At 40.2% G+C, this 12,675-nt stretch overlaps 1 protein-coding gene across 1 annotated transcript in view; it reads right to left on the minus strand.

The window, feature by feature from the left end:
* The window catches only part of GMDS (GDP-mannose 4,6-dehydratase), an 844,904-nt gene that overhangs the window by 182,302 nt on the left and 649,927 nt on the right, over window positions 1-12,675 (minus strand). The window contains exon 8 of the mRNA XM_006888703.1: window positions 11,903-12,021. Within this exon, the coding sequence (XP_006888765.1) occupies window positions 11,903-12,021 (119 nt within the window). The remainder of the gene's footprint in view (window positions 1-11,902; window positions 12,022-12,675) is intronic.

Here is a 12,675-nt window from a genome sequence, read left to right on the forward strand (position 1 = left end):
TCATTGTTGCACCCTTCTCCCCGCCCCCCCATTTTCCTTGAAAAGCAAAAGAAAAACTCCCTCATTGGTACACAATCCACCCCCCCACACACACACATCTCCCAACCACACTCCCAACCCCAAATATAATCCACTCTGCAACCCTTATTCCGTACTCTTACGATAAACATAATGAAGCTTTGGCATTTCTATATCATCTTTATATGGACTGCTAAACATACTTCACTTGCTCTACTTTTTATTGACTCAAGGAACTTCAGCTGGGACATACTATCTACTCCCAAAGAATGTGGAAAGAGTTTCTATTGCTTTATAGTTTTTGTGTGCCCTCAAGTCAAAACCATCTCATAACTGGCTCTCTAGTGTGATTTTCAGAAACTGTCAATCACACTGGAGTAGACTGCTATCTTCTTCCTGCAGGAGCAACCTGTGGATTTGAACCATATACTTTTGTGCAGTATAATTCCTTACCATTAAGTCACCAGAACTCCCTCTTACTTCACAGACAAAAGAAGAATGTGAGGCAGTCTTAGCAGGGGCCACTGGGTCAAAGGCCACTGATGAAGATCCTTACGGGAGTTACAACCCTGGTCCACCTCTGCCCAACTTTATCTACCCTTACCCCTCCTTTCGTAAATCTTCCCTTAGGCCCACCATGCCAGCCCCAAAGGTAGGCCAGGTGCTAATGATACAGGCAAAGTAAGCTAGACAGTCTGTCCTTAAGGAGTTTAAAGCTAAAGGGCATTGACCATGGAAAGCGATGGCAATGGTAGCACCAAAGAGAAAGAGGCAAGGGTAGGATGCATGAGAAGTAACTGAGAGGGAGCAATATGTGTCTCTCTTCAAGGACCCAACACAGCCAGTCTGGTACAGTTGCCTTTCCAGCTTGCCCATCACTCATGTACAATAAGAATCTCACCCACCATGCTTTCCTCATTATTCCATTCACTCAGAAACTTCTTTCCTTTTCTGAAAATACATTTGTCTCATCTACACAGTATACAACAACTTTGCTAAAGAGCCAGTTTAAGACTACCTTTTTTGAGGAAATCAGTCCAATTTTGATCATGGTGTTATTATACCAGTTCTGATACAATGAATTTGTACAGTGTACATATTTCTAAATAATAGGTTCTTAATAATAGCCATGCCAAGCAGAGTTCTCATTTATTAAAGGCAAGGGTTTACTTTCAGATTCATTTGGATGACTTGACTTTGAGAACAATGAGGGAGCAGAGTACACACAAACTGGCTACAAAGTACTAGGTACTATGTTGGCTGTTTAATCAAGCGAATTATGAAGGAATAAAAAACTTGATGGTCAAATAGATCCTTAATGAGAGAATTTAGATGGAATTGACCTATTACCCACTGGACTTCCATATATGAAACGAAAACAATTTGTCCAAGTGTCCAATACACAACATGGTATCAGGCTTCAGATGAAATCTTATGCTGATGACTCAAAAGTGTGTTGTCTCAATAAAGGTACCCATGGCTTTTGGGTGTTATGTTTTGGTTGTTATCATTATAGATCCATGTATCTTTGAAGTTTATAAATATAACATTATAATAGGTCTTGGAGGAAGGTAGGGGAGACAGAGGAAAAAATATAGGAATGTGTGAATTTCTAGGAGTGGGAGAGAGATGAAAGGGGGAGACAAAGAGGAGAGAAGTAAAGTGAGAGAGGACAGGAAAATGGAAGAGAGGCAGAAAATGGGAGAAGGGCAAAGAGAGAGACTCTTGAGGTTTACATGAAAAGTCTAATTCTCTTTACTAAAAGGAACGTTGATTTTGCTGAAAATTGGAGTCTATTTGGAACATCTCCAGACAGTTCTTATAGTACCGACATTGAGAAATACGTTTTCCTGGGCAACTTTCCTTATAGTGATTGATTTTTCTCACGATAATTGATTTTAGTAGCTCTGATGGGAGCGTTCTCAATGATGATGTAAACAAACTATATTTCTATTCTCCGTGTCACAGGTTTTTATTAACTCAGCTAGACAGAGGGACATCTAGGGAAAATTTAGCAAGTTTCTTAGATTGAAGTTGTCAGTGCTTTCATGTCTTTCCCCCTCTGCATTTTTACTTTATACTGGTTTATTTACAAAGTTCATATTCATTGTTTTTCACACCAGATCTTTCCCATTTCCTTCACATCCCCCTTCTTCACCCATCAAATTGTGGGACCCTAAGTTTACCCCGTCCCTCCACTCCCCCCCCCCGCCTTGAATCCTCATACTTGTTCTATAATAATGGTCTTATACAATACTGTACTTATGGGACTGAATTTATGCAGCATAATGCTCTCTAGTCCCTCCCAAGTTAGGCAGTAACTAACAAAATCATTGCTCCTGCGTGCTGTGTAGTAGGCTATCATGTGAACGTACCATAATTTCTCAATTGTTTGATTATGGTTGGACATTTGGGCTGTTTCCATGTCCTTGTGACGGTAAATAACAGTGCTATGAACAATGGTGTACAAACATCTGTTTGTGCCTCAGTTCTCATTCTCTCAGAGTATATTCCAAGCAGTGGAATAGCTGGGCCATATGGAATTTCTATGTTCAGCTTTTTGAAGAGGTGCCCAAACTGACTTCCAAAGTGGTTGTACCATTTTACAATCCCACCAACAATGTAAAGGAGTTCCTATCTCCCCACATCCTCTCCAACATTTATTACTTGCTGTCCTGTTAAATTGTGCCACTGCTACTAGAGTGAGATGGTATCTCATTGTGGTTTTGGTTCGCGTCTCTAGTGATTTGGAGCACTTCTTCATGTGTCTGTTGTTGGCCATTCTAATATCTTCTTCTGTGAAAATTCTTTCCACGTCTTTTGCCCATTTTGTGTTATCAGTCTTTGTCTTGTGGAGTCCTTGTAGGATTCTGTAAACTTTTCATATGAGACCCTTGTCTGAAATGGTATTGCCAAATGTTTTTTCCCCCATTTAGTAGGTTTTCTTTTCACTATGTTGTATAATGTTTTTGATGCACACAGAGATTTAATCTTTCAAGGGTCCCATTCACCAGTTTTATCTTCTTCAGATTATGCATTTCTGGCTGTAATTGGCAGTCTCTTTATACCATCAACTAGGTTGAAACTTGATCCCAGTTTGTCTCAGATGAGCTTTATAGTTTGGGGCTTTATTCCCAGGTATTTCCTAGGTTGTAATCTTTATGTGAGAGTCAGTGCTCTTCTCGAACACCACTTCAGTTCTTCTTTTGTCACTCTTATTCACTGTCCAGCTCTCTGATGCATAGCTAGCAGGTGATTGAGAAGACCATGGCCTAAACCAAGTGTACCTTAATATTACATAGACTACCAAAAGAACAAACAGCTATGTCCTAGAAAGAAGTACAGTGAGAATGCTTCTTGGAAGCAAAGATAGTGATTCATACTTTGTATATGTAGCTAGGTGAGGCTCTTCTTTGGAAATGGACATCATACTTGGAAAGACGGAGAGTCAGAAAAGGAGAGGAGATTTCCAACGAGATGGATTGACATGGTGACTTCAACAATGAGCTCTAGTGTCAGAGAGGCTAATGATAGCACAGGATAGGGCAGGGTTTAGGTCACCTGTTCACAGGGTTGCAAGTTGTGCTCACCAGCACCTAATAACAACAATCTTCATGGAGACAGAATGCCAGCCATTTTTCTCCCAAGAGTACCGCTGGTGGGTTTGAACTGCCAATCTTTTGGTTCCCACCCAGTTACCAGGGCTTCTTAGAACCAAATACATTAAATTTTGGCCTAATAGGACAACACATATATCTCAGCTACCTTGGTGCTCAACCCATCAAGAACCTCTGCTTTAAGAACCTGTCTCAACTGGAACCAATTGGCAGCATCAGGATGGATGGTGAAGAGATTGAGATTGTTCACAGCTTTAGTTTGCTTGGCTCCAGAGTCAACACTCTTGGCACCAGTAGCCAGGAAATTTAAAAAAAAATGTATCACGATTAGAAAGTCTGCTGTTAGGAACCACTCCAAAGAACTGAAGAGCAATGGTGTCTCTCTGGAGACCAAGGTGCGCCTGATACAGGCCCTGGTCTTTGCTACCACTTGTTATGCATCTGAGAGTTGGACAATGTCTAAGGAGGATAGAAGGAGAATTGATGCCTTTGAGCTGTGGTGCTGGAGAAGAATATTGAGTGTACGATGGACTGCTAAGAAAATAAACAGGTTCATCCTGGAAAGGGTTAAACCAGGTGGCTTCTTGGAGGCAAGGATTTTGAGTGTTCATCTGACATACTTTGGACATGTGACCGGTCCTTGGAGAGGGACATCATGCTTAGGAGGGTGGAGGGACAGCACCGGAGGGGAAGGCCCTCTATGAGGAGGATTGATTCAGTGACTGGGGTAATTGGGATGGGTGTATCGGAGACAGTGCAATTGGCACAGGACAGAACAGAATTTAGAGCTATTGTACATAGGATCGCTATGAGTTGCAAACAACTCGACGGCACATAACAACAACAACAACAATCCACTGGAAAAGGCGCTCTGGTGGTTCAGTCCATAGAGAGTTGCTAACCCAGACACTGAGCTTCTTTGCTGGTTGGAATCCGCTTCCTGTTTCTCAGAAGAAACATAGGCAGTTTCCTACTGTACTATTTATGGCCTTGGAAACTGCTGGAGGGTCAGCTAGGAGTGGGACTCCAGTGGACAGCAATGAGAAGGAGCCGTGTGGGGAAGTGTGAGGAAGAAGGGGAGGAGGGAGCATCCTATATAAGAAAGAGGAAAGTCTGCTAGAAGCCTTTTCACACATCCTCTCCCCAGGGAATACCCACTGCCAAGGACCTCTCTAAAGTACTCAAGAGCAGTAATGACAGTTTAAAGAACAAGTTCTTTTTCATATTTTTGTTTGCTTCCTATGCATATAAAAGTTGGACAATGAATAGTAAAGAATTGATGCCTTTGAATTGTGGTACTGGAGAAGAACACTGAATATCTCATGAACTGCCATGAGAACAAACAAATCTCTCTTGGAAGAAGGGCAACCAGGGTGCTCCACTGAGACAAACAACTTCATTTCACACACTCTGGGAATGTTGTTGGGAGAGGGCAGTCTGCAAAAAGACATGAGTCTGGGAAAGGTGGAGGGTCAGAGGAAGAGATGAAGACCCTCAAGGAGATGGATTGTCACAGTGACTGTAACAATGGACTCAAGCCCATCAGAGACGGTGAGGAGGGTGCAGGAGGGGGCCAGGAGTCATAGCTGAGTTGATGGTATCTGACACCAACAACTCCAGAGCTCTCTCCAGGGCCCAGGGAAGGTCAGAAATCCACCCACCACAAAACACTTTCAAATTAAGGGAGGAATGTGTATGAGCACCACCTACTCTATTCTGTCAACCAATGAGATTTTAGAAATGTGTCATTTTTAAAGTAATTTTTCCATTCACAAATGTGACAGAATACTGCAAACTGCCTGAAACATTTCTGTCCCCTGCAGCATACACTTCGTGAGATTCCCAAGTTCTCACATACTTGTAGGCTGTTCTTACAACCCTACTCTCAACATGGAACAAGATTAATGACAGAAAATTAGTCAAGACAAGTGTTTGCTTGTTTGGTTTATTCTACCCCTCACTTTACCTGTAGGAGAAAAGAGTTTCCTTTTCATATTACTTCACAATAAGTTGATGGGAAATGGAAAAAAATACAACACAAAAAATTTCATCATGCACTTTCTCCCGTTGCCCCCCTCCAAATATGCTTAGCAGAAAAGCAGTGTAATAAGCGTGCCTTCTCAACACAAAAGCCTAAATAGGTTTCTTAATCTCAGCAATTCAATCCACAAACATTATCTTAATTCCTATCAGCATTTCAAGTGTGGGAGAACCAGTTACCTCGAGCTCCTCTCTGGGGGCATTAAAAGAAAGAACAATCCCTGCCTTTTTGCCCATTTTGCACTCTGCAAAGCAATGCACACTGGCTTTGGTGTAGAACAGTGAAGGGTGGTGATCCTGGGGTCCCTTGGCCATGTTTCTAAGTAGGAGCACATGCAGTGAAATTTCTCAGCCCACCCTACAAGCCCACTTAGTCAGGCATGACACAAGGTCCTCTGAGTTGCTGGCCTATGCTACAAAGTGTCACACACTTGGAAAGTAATTTTGAGCTTAAGGGGGACTAGCTGAAAAATGGGGCTAGAGCTGTTCTGATAGGCTATCTCCTTCATTTTGTAGGTAATGCAAACTGCTATTTTCCACATGCTAATCTCTGGAAGTGTTTTGTGTTTTGGGTGAGCCTAGCATCCAGGGAACTCTCCAAACTACTGAGAAGCAATAATGTTAGTTTGAGGACCAAGGCGTGCTTGATTCAGACCATGGCCATTTCAATTACTTGGTAAGTTGTTGAGAGCTAGACAATGAATAACAATAACACAAAAGAAAGAATTGATGCTTTTGACCTGTTGGTAAAGAAGAATACTGAATATCCCATGGACTGCCAAAAAAACAAATAGATCTGTTTTGGAGAAGGCGCAGCCATAGTGTTCCTTGGAGGCAAATATGATAAAGTTTTATTTTGCATACTTTGTGCATGTTTCTCGGAGAGGCTATTCCTTGGAAGAAGACATGATGCTTGGAAAGACAGGGAAGATGGAGAAAGAGAGAAAAGTCCTGAACCAGCAGGATTGAGATTGACATAGTATTTATAGATAGCCATGGGTTTGAATGTGTCAGAGACTGAGAGGTTGGCACAGGACAGGAGAGGGTTCAGCTCTGATGTTCACAGGGTCACTATGAGATGTACTTGACTAGACGGCACCTAACAACAACAGCAGCAGTCATGGAATGGCTGATGCTAGTAGGCAGAATCTTTGTCCCATTTGTCTCCTTGTGATTAAAACCATAAAGAAATGCATGAATCTGTCTCAATATGGTACTGACCTGTTCCCTTAAATGTCTCCTATTAACCTAAAAAAGTTAATATGCTATTTCGAATAAGTTCAAAGCAAAAGTTACTAAATTCATGTCAAAGACTTCGACAGCTCATACCTGTATCAATTTTATATTTATATAAATTGTGAAACACATTTTAAGTCTCTTTAGTATTATAATTGTTATAAATGAAGATATGCACAAAAAAACCAATCTGCTTTGTAAACCCTCACTCAAGTCACAGTAAAAAATTAATGAAAAATTTACAAACTTGGAAACCCTTCAGGACAGTTTTACTCTATTATGTAGAGTTGCTGTAAATTGGAATCAACTAGACAGCAGTGAGTGGATCAGAAGAACAAACATATCTCAGAGAAAAGGTGAATGTTCCTTAGAAGTGAGAATGGTGAGGCTTCAGCTAGATTATTTTGGATAGTCAGCAAAGACCAACAGCTCGGAAGCTATCATGGTTGGTAGAGAATTAGCTAAGAAGGGAATTCAATGAGTTAGACTGACCCGATGCTCAAAACCAGGCACACAACTTACCACACTACAAGGAGATGGCACAGCACCATGGAATATGTTCTGTTTTACTAGACAATAAATAGTTTGACAATTGTTTTATTAGACAATAGCTATGAATTGGAGCTGACTTTATCTTACAATTATGATAAATGGTGAATTGTGGGAGAGGATCTTTGTCAAACTGAAACCTTCATAAACAAGCATCAAAAAAATTTGTTCTTTCTCCTGAATGATAAGTGCCATTTGAGCATAAGAACATGACCCATCAGTTTGACTTCCTGTTTCCTGTCACCACGCACGTTAAATTGCCTGATCATATTGCTTTCACACTTTGTTTGCCTACTACAGTCACTGTCAATTACCCATTTCACTAATAGTAAATTCTTATCTGGAGATTAGGATGTATCAGGTACTGTTCTGGGGGCTTCCTAAACATATATTAACTCATTGGATCCTTGTGTAATCCCTTTGTGTGAGTAGTCTTGTTACTCTTATTTTCCGGTTGTGAAGTGGGGGTACAGACTAAATAGCTCCCTTATGAAGCTGAAGAAATGGGACTGAAAGCTGGGAATGTGGCACTAGAGCTATTCTCCCACTCACAGTGCTCTGCAGCAATTTTTGCAGATATGGACAAGTGGCTTAGGAGCCAAACTGAGCAAGTCATGAAATAAATTACAGTGGCATCCTTGGGAGCGAGAGGCATGTACTGCTGAAATGTTATTAAAAAATGTTTTCTCCAATTGTAATAAAGTTAATATTACTAAAGTAAAAAGTTATCTTTGGTCTTCTAAGATCTGGTCAGACCACAGCGTGCTTTCTTTGTTCGTCTGCCTGGATACTGACTTGAAGACACTGTTCCCAGGACAGACTCACTGGCCCTGTCAAAAGTTCACCAGCTGCACCGAGCTTGGCGCCGAGGTGCAGCCTGGCCCTCACATGGATTGCCTGTGGCTTTCTGACTCTCCTTCCAGCTGAGATTGGTATGCTGATGCAGGGCCCAAGGAAGACACAGAGGAAGGGAAGTGAAAAAAAATAAACAATAAAACATAAATGTCAGAAAGCACTTACAAAGCCATCATGATTTTATTATCTAGCCTTGAGAAAGAATTTATATTTTTGGTCAAGCTATGAAGAATATGTGTTGTGAACGTTTGCACTCAAGACTCAGCGTGTGTGACTGAGACAGAAACAAAGGAAGGGCTTACATATAGCACAGCCTTTCCAGGGCAGTGCAGTAGCTCCTCAGCTGGTTTACTGCCACCAAGAAGATTCACTAAAGGGCAAAGCAAGGCCTTTATTCCCCTACAACCATCAGTTGCTCACAGCTATTGCTCTTTCCTGAAAGAACTTAAAAACATTTTTTTAAAAGAACAAAATGTTATATGCCATAAGCAAAATGTTTTGATATATTACTAAAGTCTTAGGCTCTGGTTTAATCTGTTATATAAAATAATAAGGAAGATGAAAACACTTTTAAAAGAAGCCATTGGGTACAATTTGAAATACGTTTCAGTGAAAAATGCCTGGACTGGTTTTTCTGGGTCTCCTCTGCTGGGGGTGGGGGAGGGGGTTAGTAACCACCAGAATGAGGAAAGGAGCAGCAGAGAGACAGGAAAGGAGTAGGAGCACCCAGGACCTGGGACTGTTTTGACTGACAGAAAGATATTTTCCATCTGGTTATGCAGGAAACACTTGTTGCTTAAAGAAAATTTTATTTAAGTTTCCTGTCAATAAATGGTTTCCAAATTCTTTTCTTTTTATTATTTTAAAATCAACCTTATTGATTTAAATGAATACCAACTATATAGTTTTTACAAGTTTTCTAAAAGGCATGAATTGATGTAACCACCAACACAATAAAGATAAAATAGATACATTTTCACTAATCCAAAAAGTCCTCTTGTGTCACTTTAAACTCATATCCAATCTTAGGCAAGGATGAATTTGTTTCCTATCACTATAAATTAGTCTCTCCTAGAATATCACATGACCATTCATTGATGTACCAGAAGGCATACATGCCAGAATAATATCATTAACATTGTTGTTGTAATGTGCTGTCGAGTCACTTGTAACTCAGAGAGACTCTATGTATAATACCCCTGAAAATTGCTCTATCCTGTGGCAACGTTATTGTCTCTGACATACCCTCATTACTCTAGTCACTGAATCAATTCATCTCATCGAGGGTCTTCCTCTCTTGCACTGTCCCTCCACCCTTTCAAGCAAGATGTCCCTCTCTCAGGACTGGTCCCTCCTTGCAACATGCCCCAAGTATATCAGACGAAGCCTCAGAATCCTTGCCTCCAAGGAAGAGCCTAGTTTCACTGTCTCCAGGATGAACATGTTTATTCTCTTGACAGTCCATAGTATATTCAATACTCTTTTCCGGCAACACAACTCAAAAGCATTGATTTTCTTTCTATCATCCTTAAACATTGTTTAGCTTTCTGACACATAGCAAGCACTTGAGAAAACTATGGCCTCGATCAGGCATACCTTAGTCTCCAGACTGACATTGTTGCTCGTCAGTACTCTGGAGAAGTCTCTGACATCACTTTCCCAGTGCAATTTGTCTTTTGACTGTGTGGCTGCTGGTACTGAGTATTGATTGTGCAGGCAAGTAAACTAAAGATATTAACAATCTCTTCACCATCTATCATAATGTTGCCAATTGGCCCAGTGGCAAGAATCTTTTTTTTCTTGATGTTGCGCTTCAATACATATTGAAGGCTGCAATTCTTGACATTCTGCAGCAAGTGCTTCAGGTCCTCCTCAGTTTCAGCAAGCAGGGTTGTGTCATCTGCATAATGCAGGCTGTTAATGACTCTTCCTCCAATCCTGATGCCACATTAATATTACATATAAACAAAATCTTATTTTAGATAATTAAAAGATAATTCAAAGGGAATATGAAAAAGAAACTGCCAGAAATTCATCTTGGATTCAGAAAAGGACATGAAACAAGATATTTTATTGCTGATATCAGATGGATCCTGGGTGAAAGCAAATAATACTAGAAAGATGTCTATCTGTGTTTTATTTACTATGAAAAGGCAATTGACAGTGTGAGTCATAACAAACTATAGATAACATTCTGAAAGATGGAAATCTCAGAACACTTAATTCTGCTCACGTGGAACCAGTGCATAGAGGAAGAGGCTGTCCTTTAAACAGAACAAGCAGATACTGCTTGGGTTAGAATCAGAAAAGGAATGTGTCAGGTTTAAATCCTTTCAATAAACTTATTCCATCTGTATTCTGAGCATATAGTCAGCCTTAGTATTGATAGATTTGAATTATGGTGTTTATGAAGAATACTGAATATATTATGGACTGCTAGAAAAAGGAGTGTTTCCTGGAAGAAATAAAACTAGAGAGTTCCTTGGCTGTAAGGATGCCTAGCCTCTGCCTCTTGTTTTAACTATGCAAGGGGCCAGTCTCCAGAGACATCCTTCATCATGGTTGGGAAATTCAATGGTCAATGGAAAAGAGATAGCCATCAGTGAATCGACTGACATGGTGGCTGCAAGAATGGGCTAAAGATAGGGTTTATTTCTCAGCCTCTTTTCTGTTTAATGTATCTCTGAGTTTCTCTTTTTTCCAGTACAATTCTGATTTCAATTTAAAGAAGTTTAAGATCATAAAGCAAATGTTCTCCACCTTTGATCCTTTATTTTGGTAGTAGAATGCCACTGCTTGCAGCAAGTTCATATGAAAGTATTTAGGATAATAGGGCATCAAATTAGCGAGTTACTGTCTCCACAGGAAACAGATAATTTTTTGCAATGTATTTAAAACTTTTCAGTATTTTTTCTAATGATTTCAAGTATAAGAAATAAAAATTATTGTGTAATGTGTGGTTGTGTTATATGGATCTCAACATTTCACTAATAAGAGGAAAATTAGCACAGTAACATCACAGTGGAAGACTGAATTTAGATGTTGAAAAGCACGTGACATCTATCTGAGGTTAGAGGTCATGAAGGACAAAGTCCCAGATCCTCACTGAACTCTCTGAATTTTTTTATCAGAGGGTGAAGGTCCTGGTGGTGGTGGTTGTTAGATACCATCAAATCAACTATGACTCACATGGACCCTGTGAACAATAGGTCTGCATTCTGCCTTACCCTGTTTCATCCTCATGATCTCTTGTCATACTCAAGCCCATTGTTAAGGTCATTAGTCAATTCATTCTGTTGAGGGTTGGTTTTTTTTTTTTCTCTTTCTCTGATCCTCCAACTTACGCAGCATGCTTGTCTGTTTCTCAGGACTGGCCTGTCCAGACAACAGGCCCAAAGAATATGAGAAGTTTCACCATCCTTGCCTCTAAAGACTATCCTGGTTGTACTTCCTTTAAGACAGTTTTGTTTGGTATCGAGTGAAGGAGAAAAAGGAAAAGAAAACTGAGGCAATAGCACCAGTATATTTACTAATCAGTGCTTCTGCGTCTGGTGACTGAACATAACTCAGCTCATGGCTGTACTTACACAATGGTTTTTCCAATGTGAAGGAAGGATTTCTCTACAAATTCTCGGACACTATGGACTTCCCCAGTGGCAATGACAAAGTCCTCTGGCTCATCATTCTGTAACATCAGCCACATTGCCTAGAGGGGAAGAACAGGGAAGAAACAGCAAGGTAAATTGGTGGCAAAGGGTCACTATGTAAATAAGAGTGCTATCAAATGTGTAATGTTGGATATAAGTTTAATACAAGATCTGAACTCCCAGGACAGCAGTTCTCAAACTTTAATGTCTCTCAGAATCATCCAGGAAGCAAGTCAGCTCAGATTCCTGGGGCAGCCAGAGAGTGACTGTCACTCAGTAGGCATGGAGACTGTGTCCTAGGACTGGCCATTAGTTATTTATTTTATTATGGTAAAAATATGCACAACAAAACACTTGCTAGTTCAGCAACCTTTTTTTAAATTAAATTTTATTTTTTTAATTTTAATGAACATTTACAGAGATTTTGGATTTCCATTCATTCATTGTTGCACTTTTCTCCCTGCCCACCCTTCCCCCACAGTTGTCTCCTCTCTTTGAAAAGTAAAAGAAACACCACAACAAGATAAAGGTAAATAATCCAATAGAAAAATGGGCACAGGATATGAACAGGGACTTCACCGAAGACAATATTCAGATGCCTAACAGGCACATGAAGAAATGCTCAAAATCCCTACCCCTAAGAGAGATGCAAATTAAAACAACTATGAGATATCATCTCACCCCAGTCAAAATAACAAAATTTAACAGAACAG

Source organism: Elephantulus edwardii, unplaced genomic scaffold (assembly GCF_000299155.1).
Source record: "Elephantulus edwardii isolate Elephantulus edwardi_28Jun2011 unplaced genomic scaffold, EleEdw1.0 scaffold00071, whole genome shotgun sequence".
Taxonomy (NCBI): domain Eukaryota; kingdom Metazoa; phylum Chordata; class Mammalia; order Macroscelidea; family Macroscelididae; genus Elephantulus; species Elephantulus edwardii.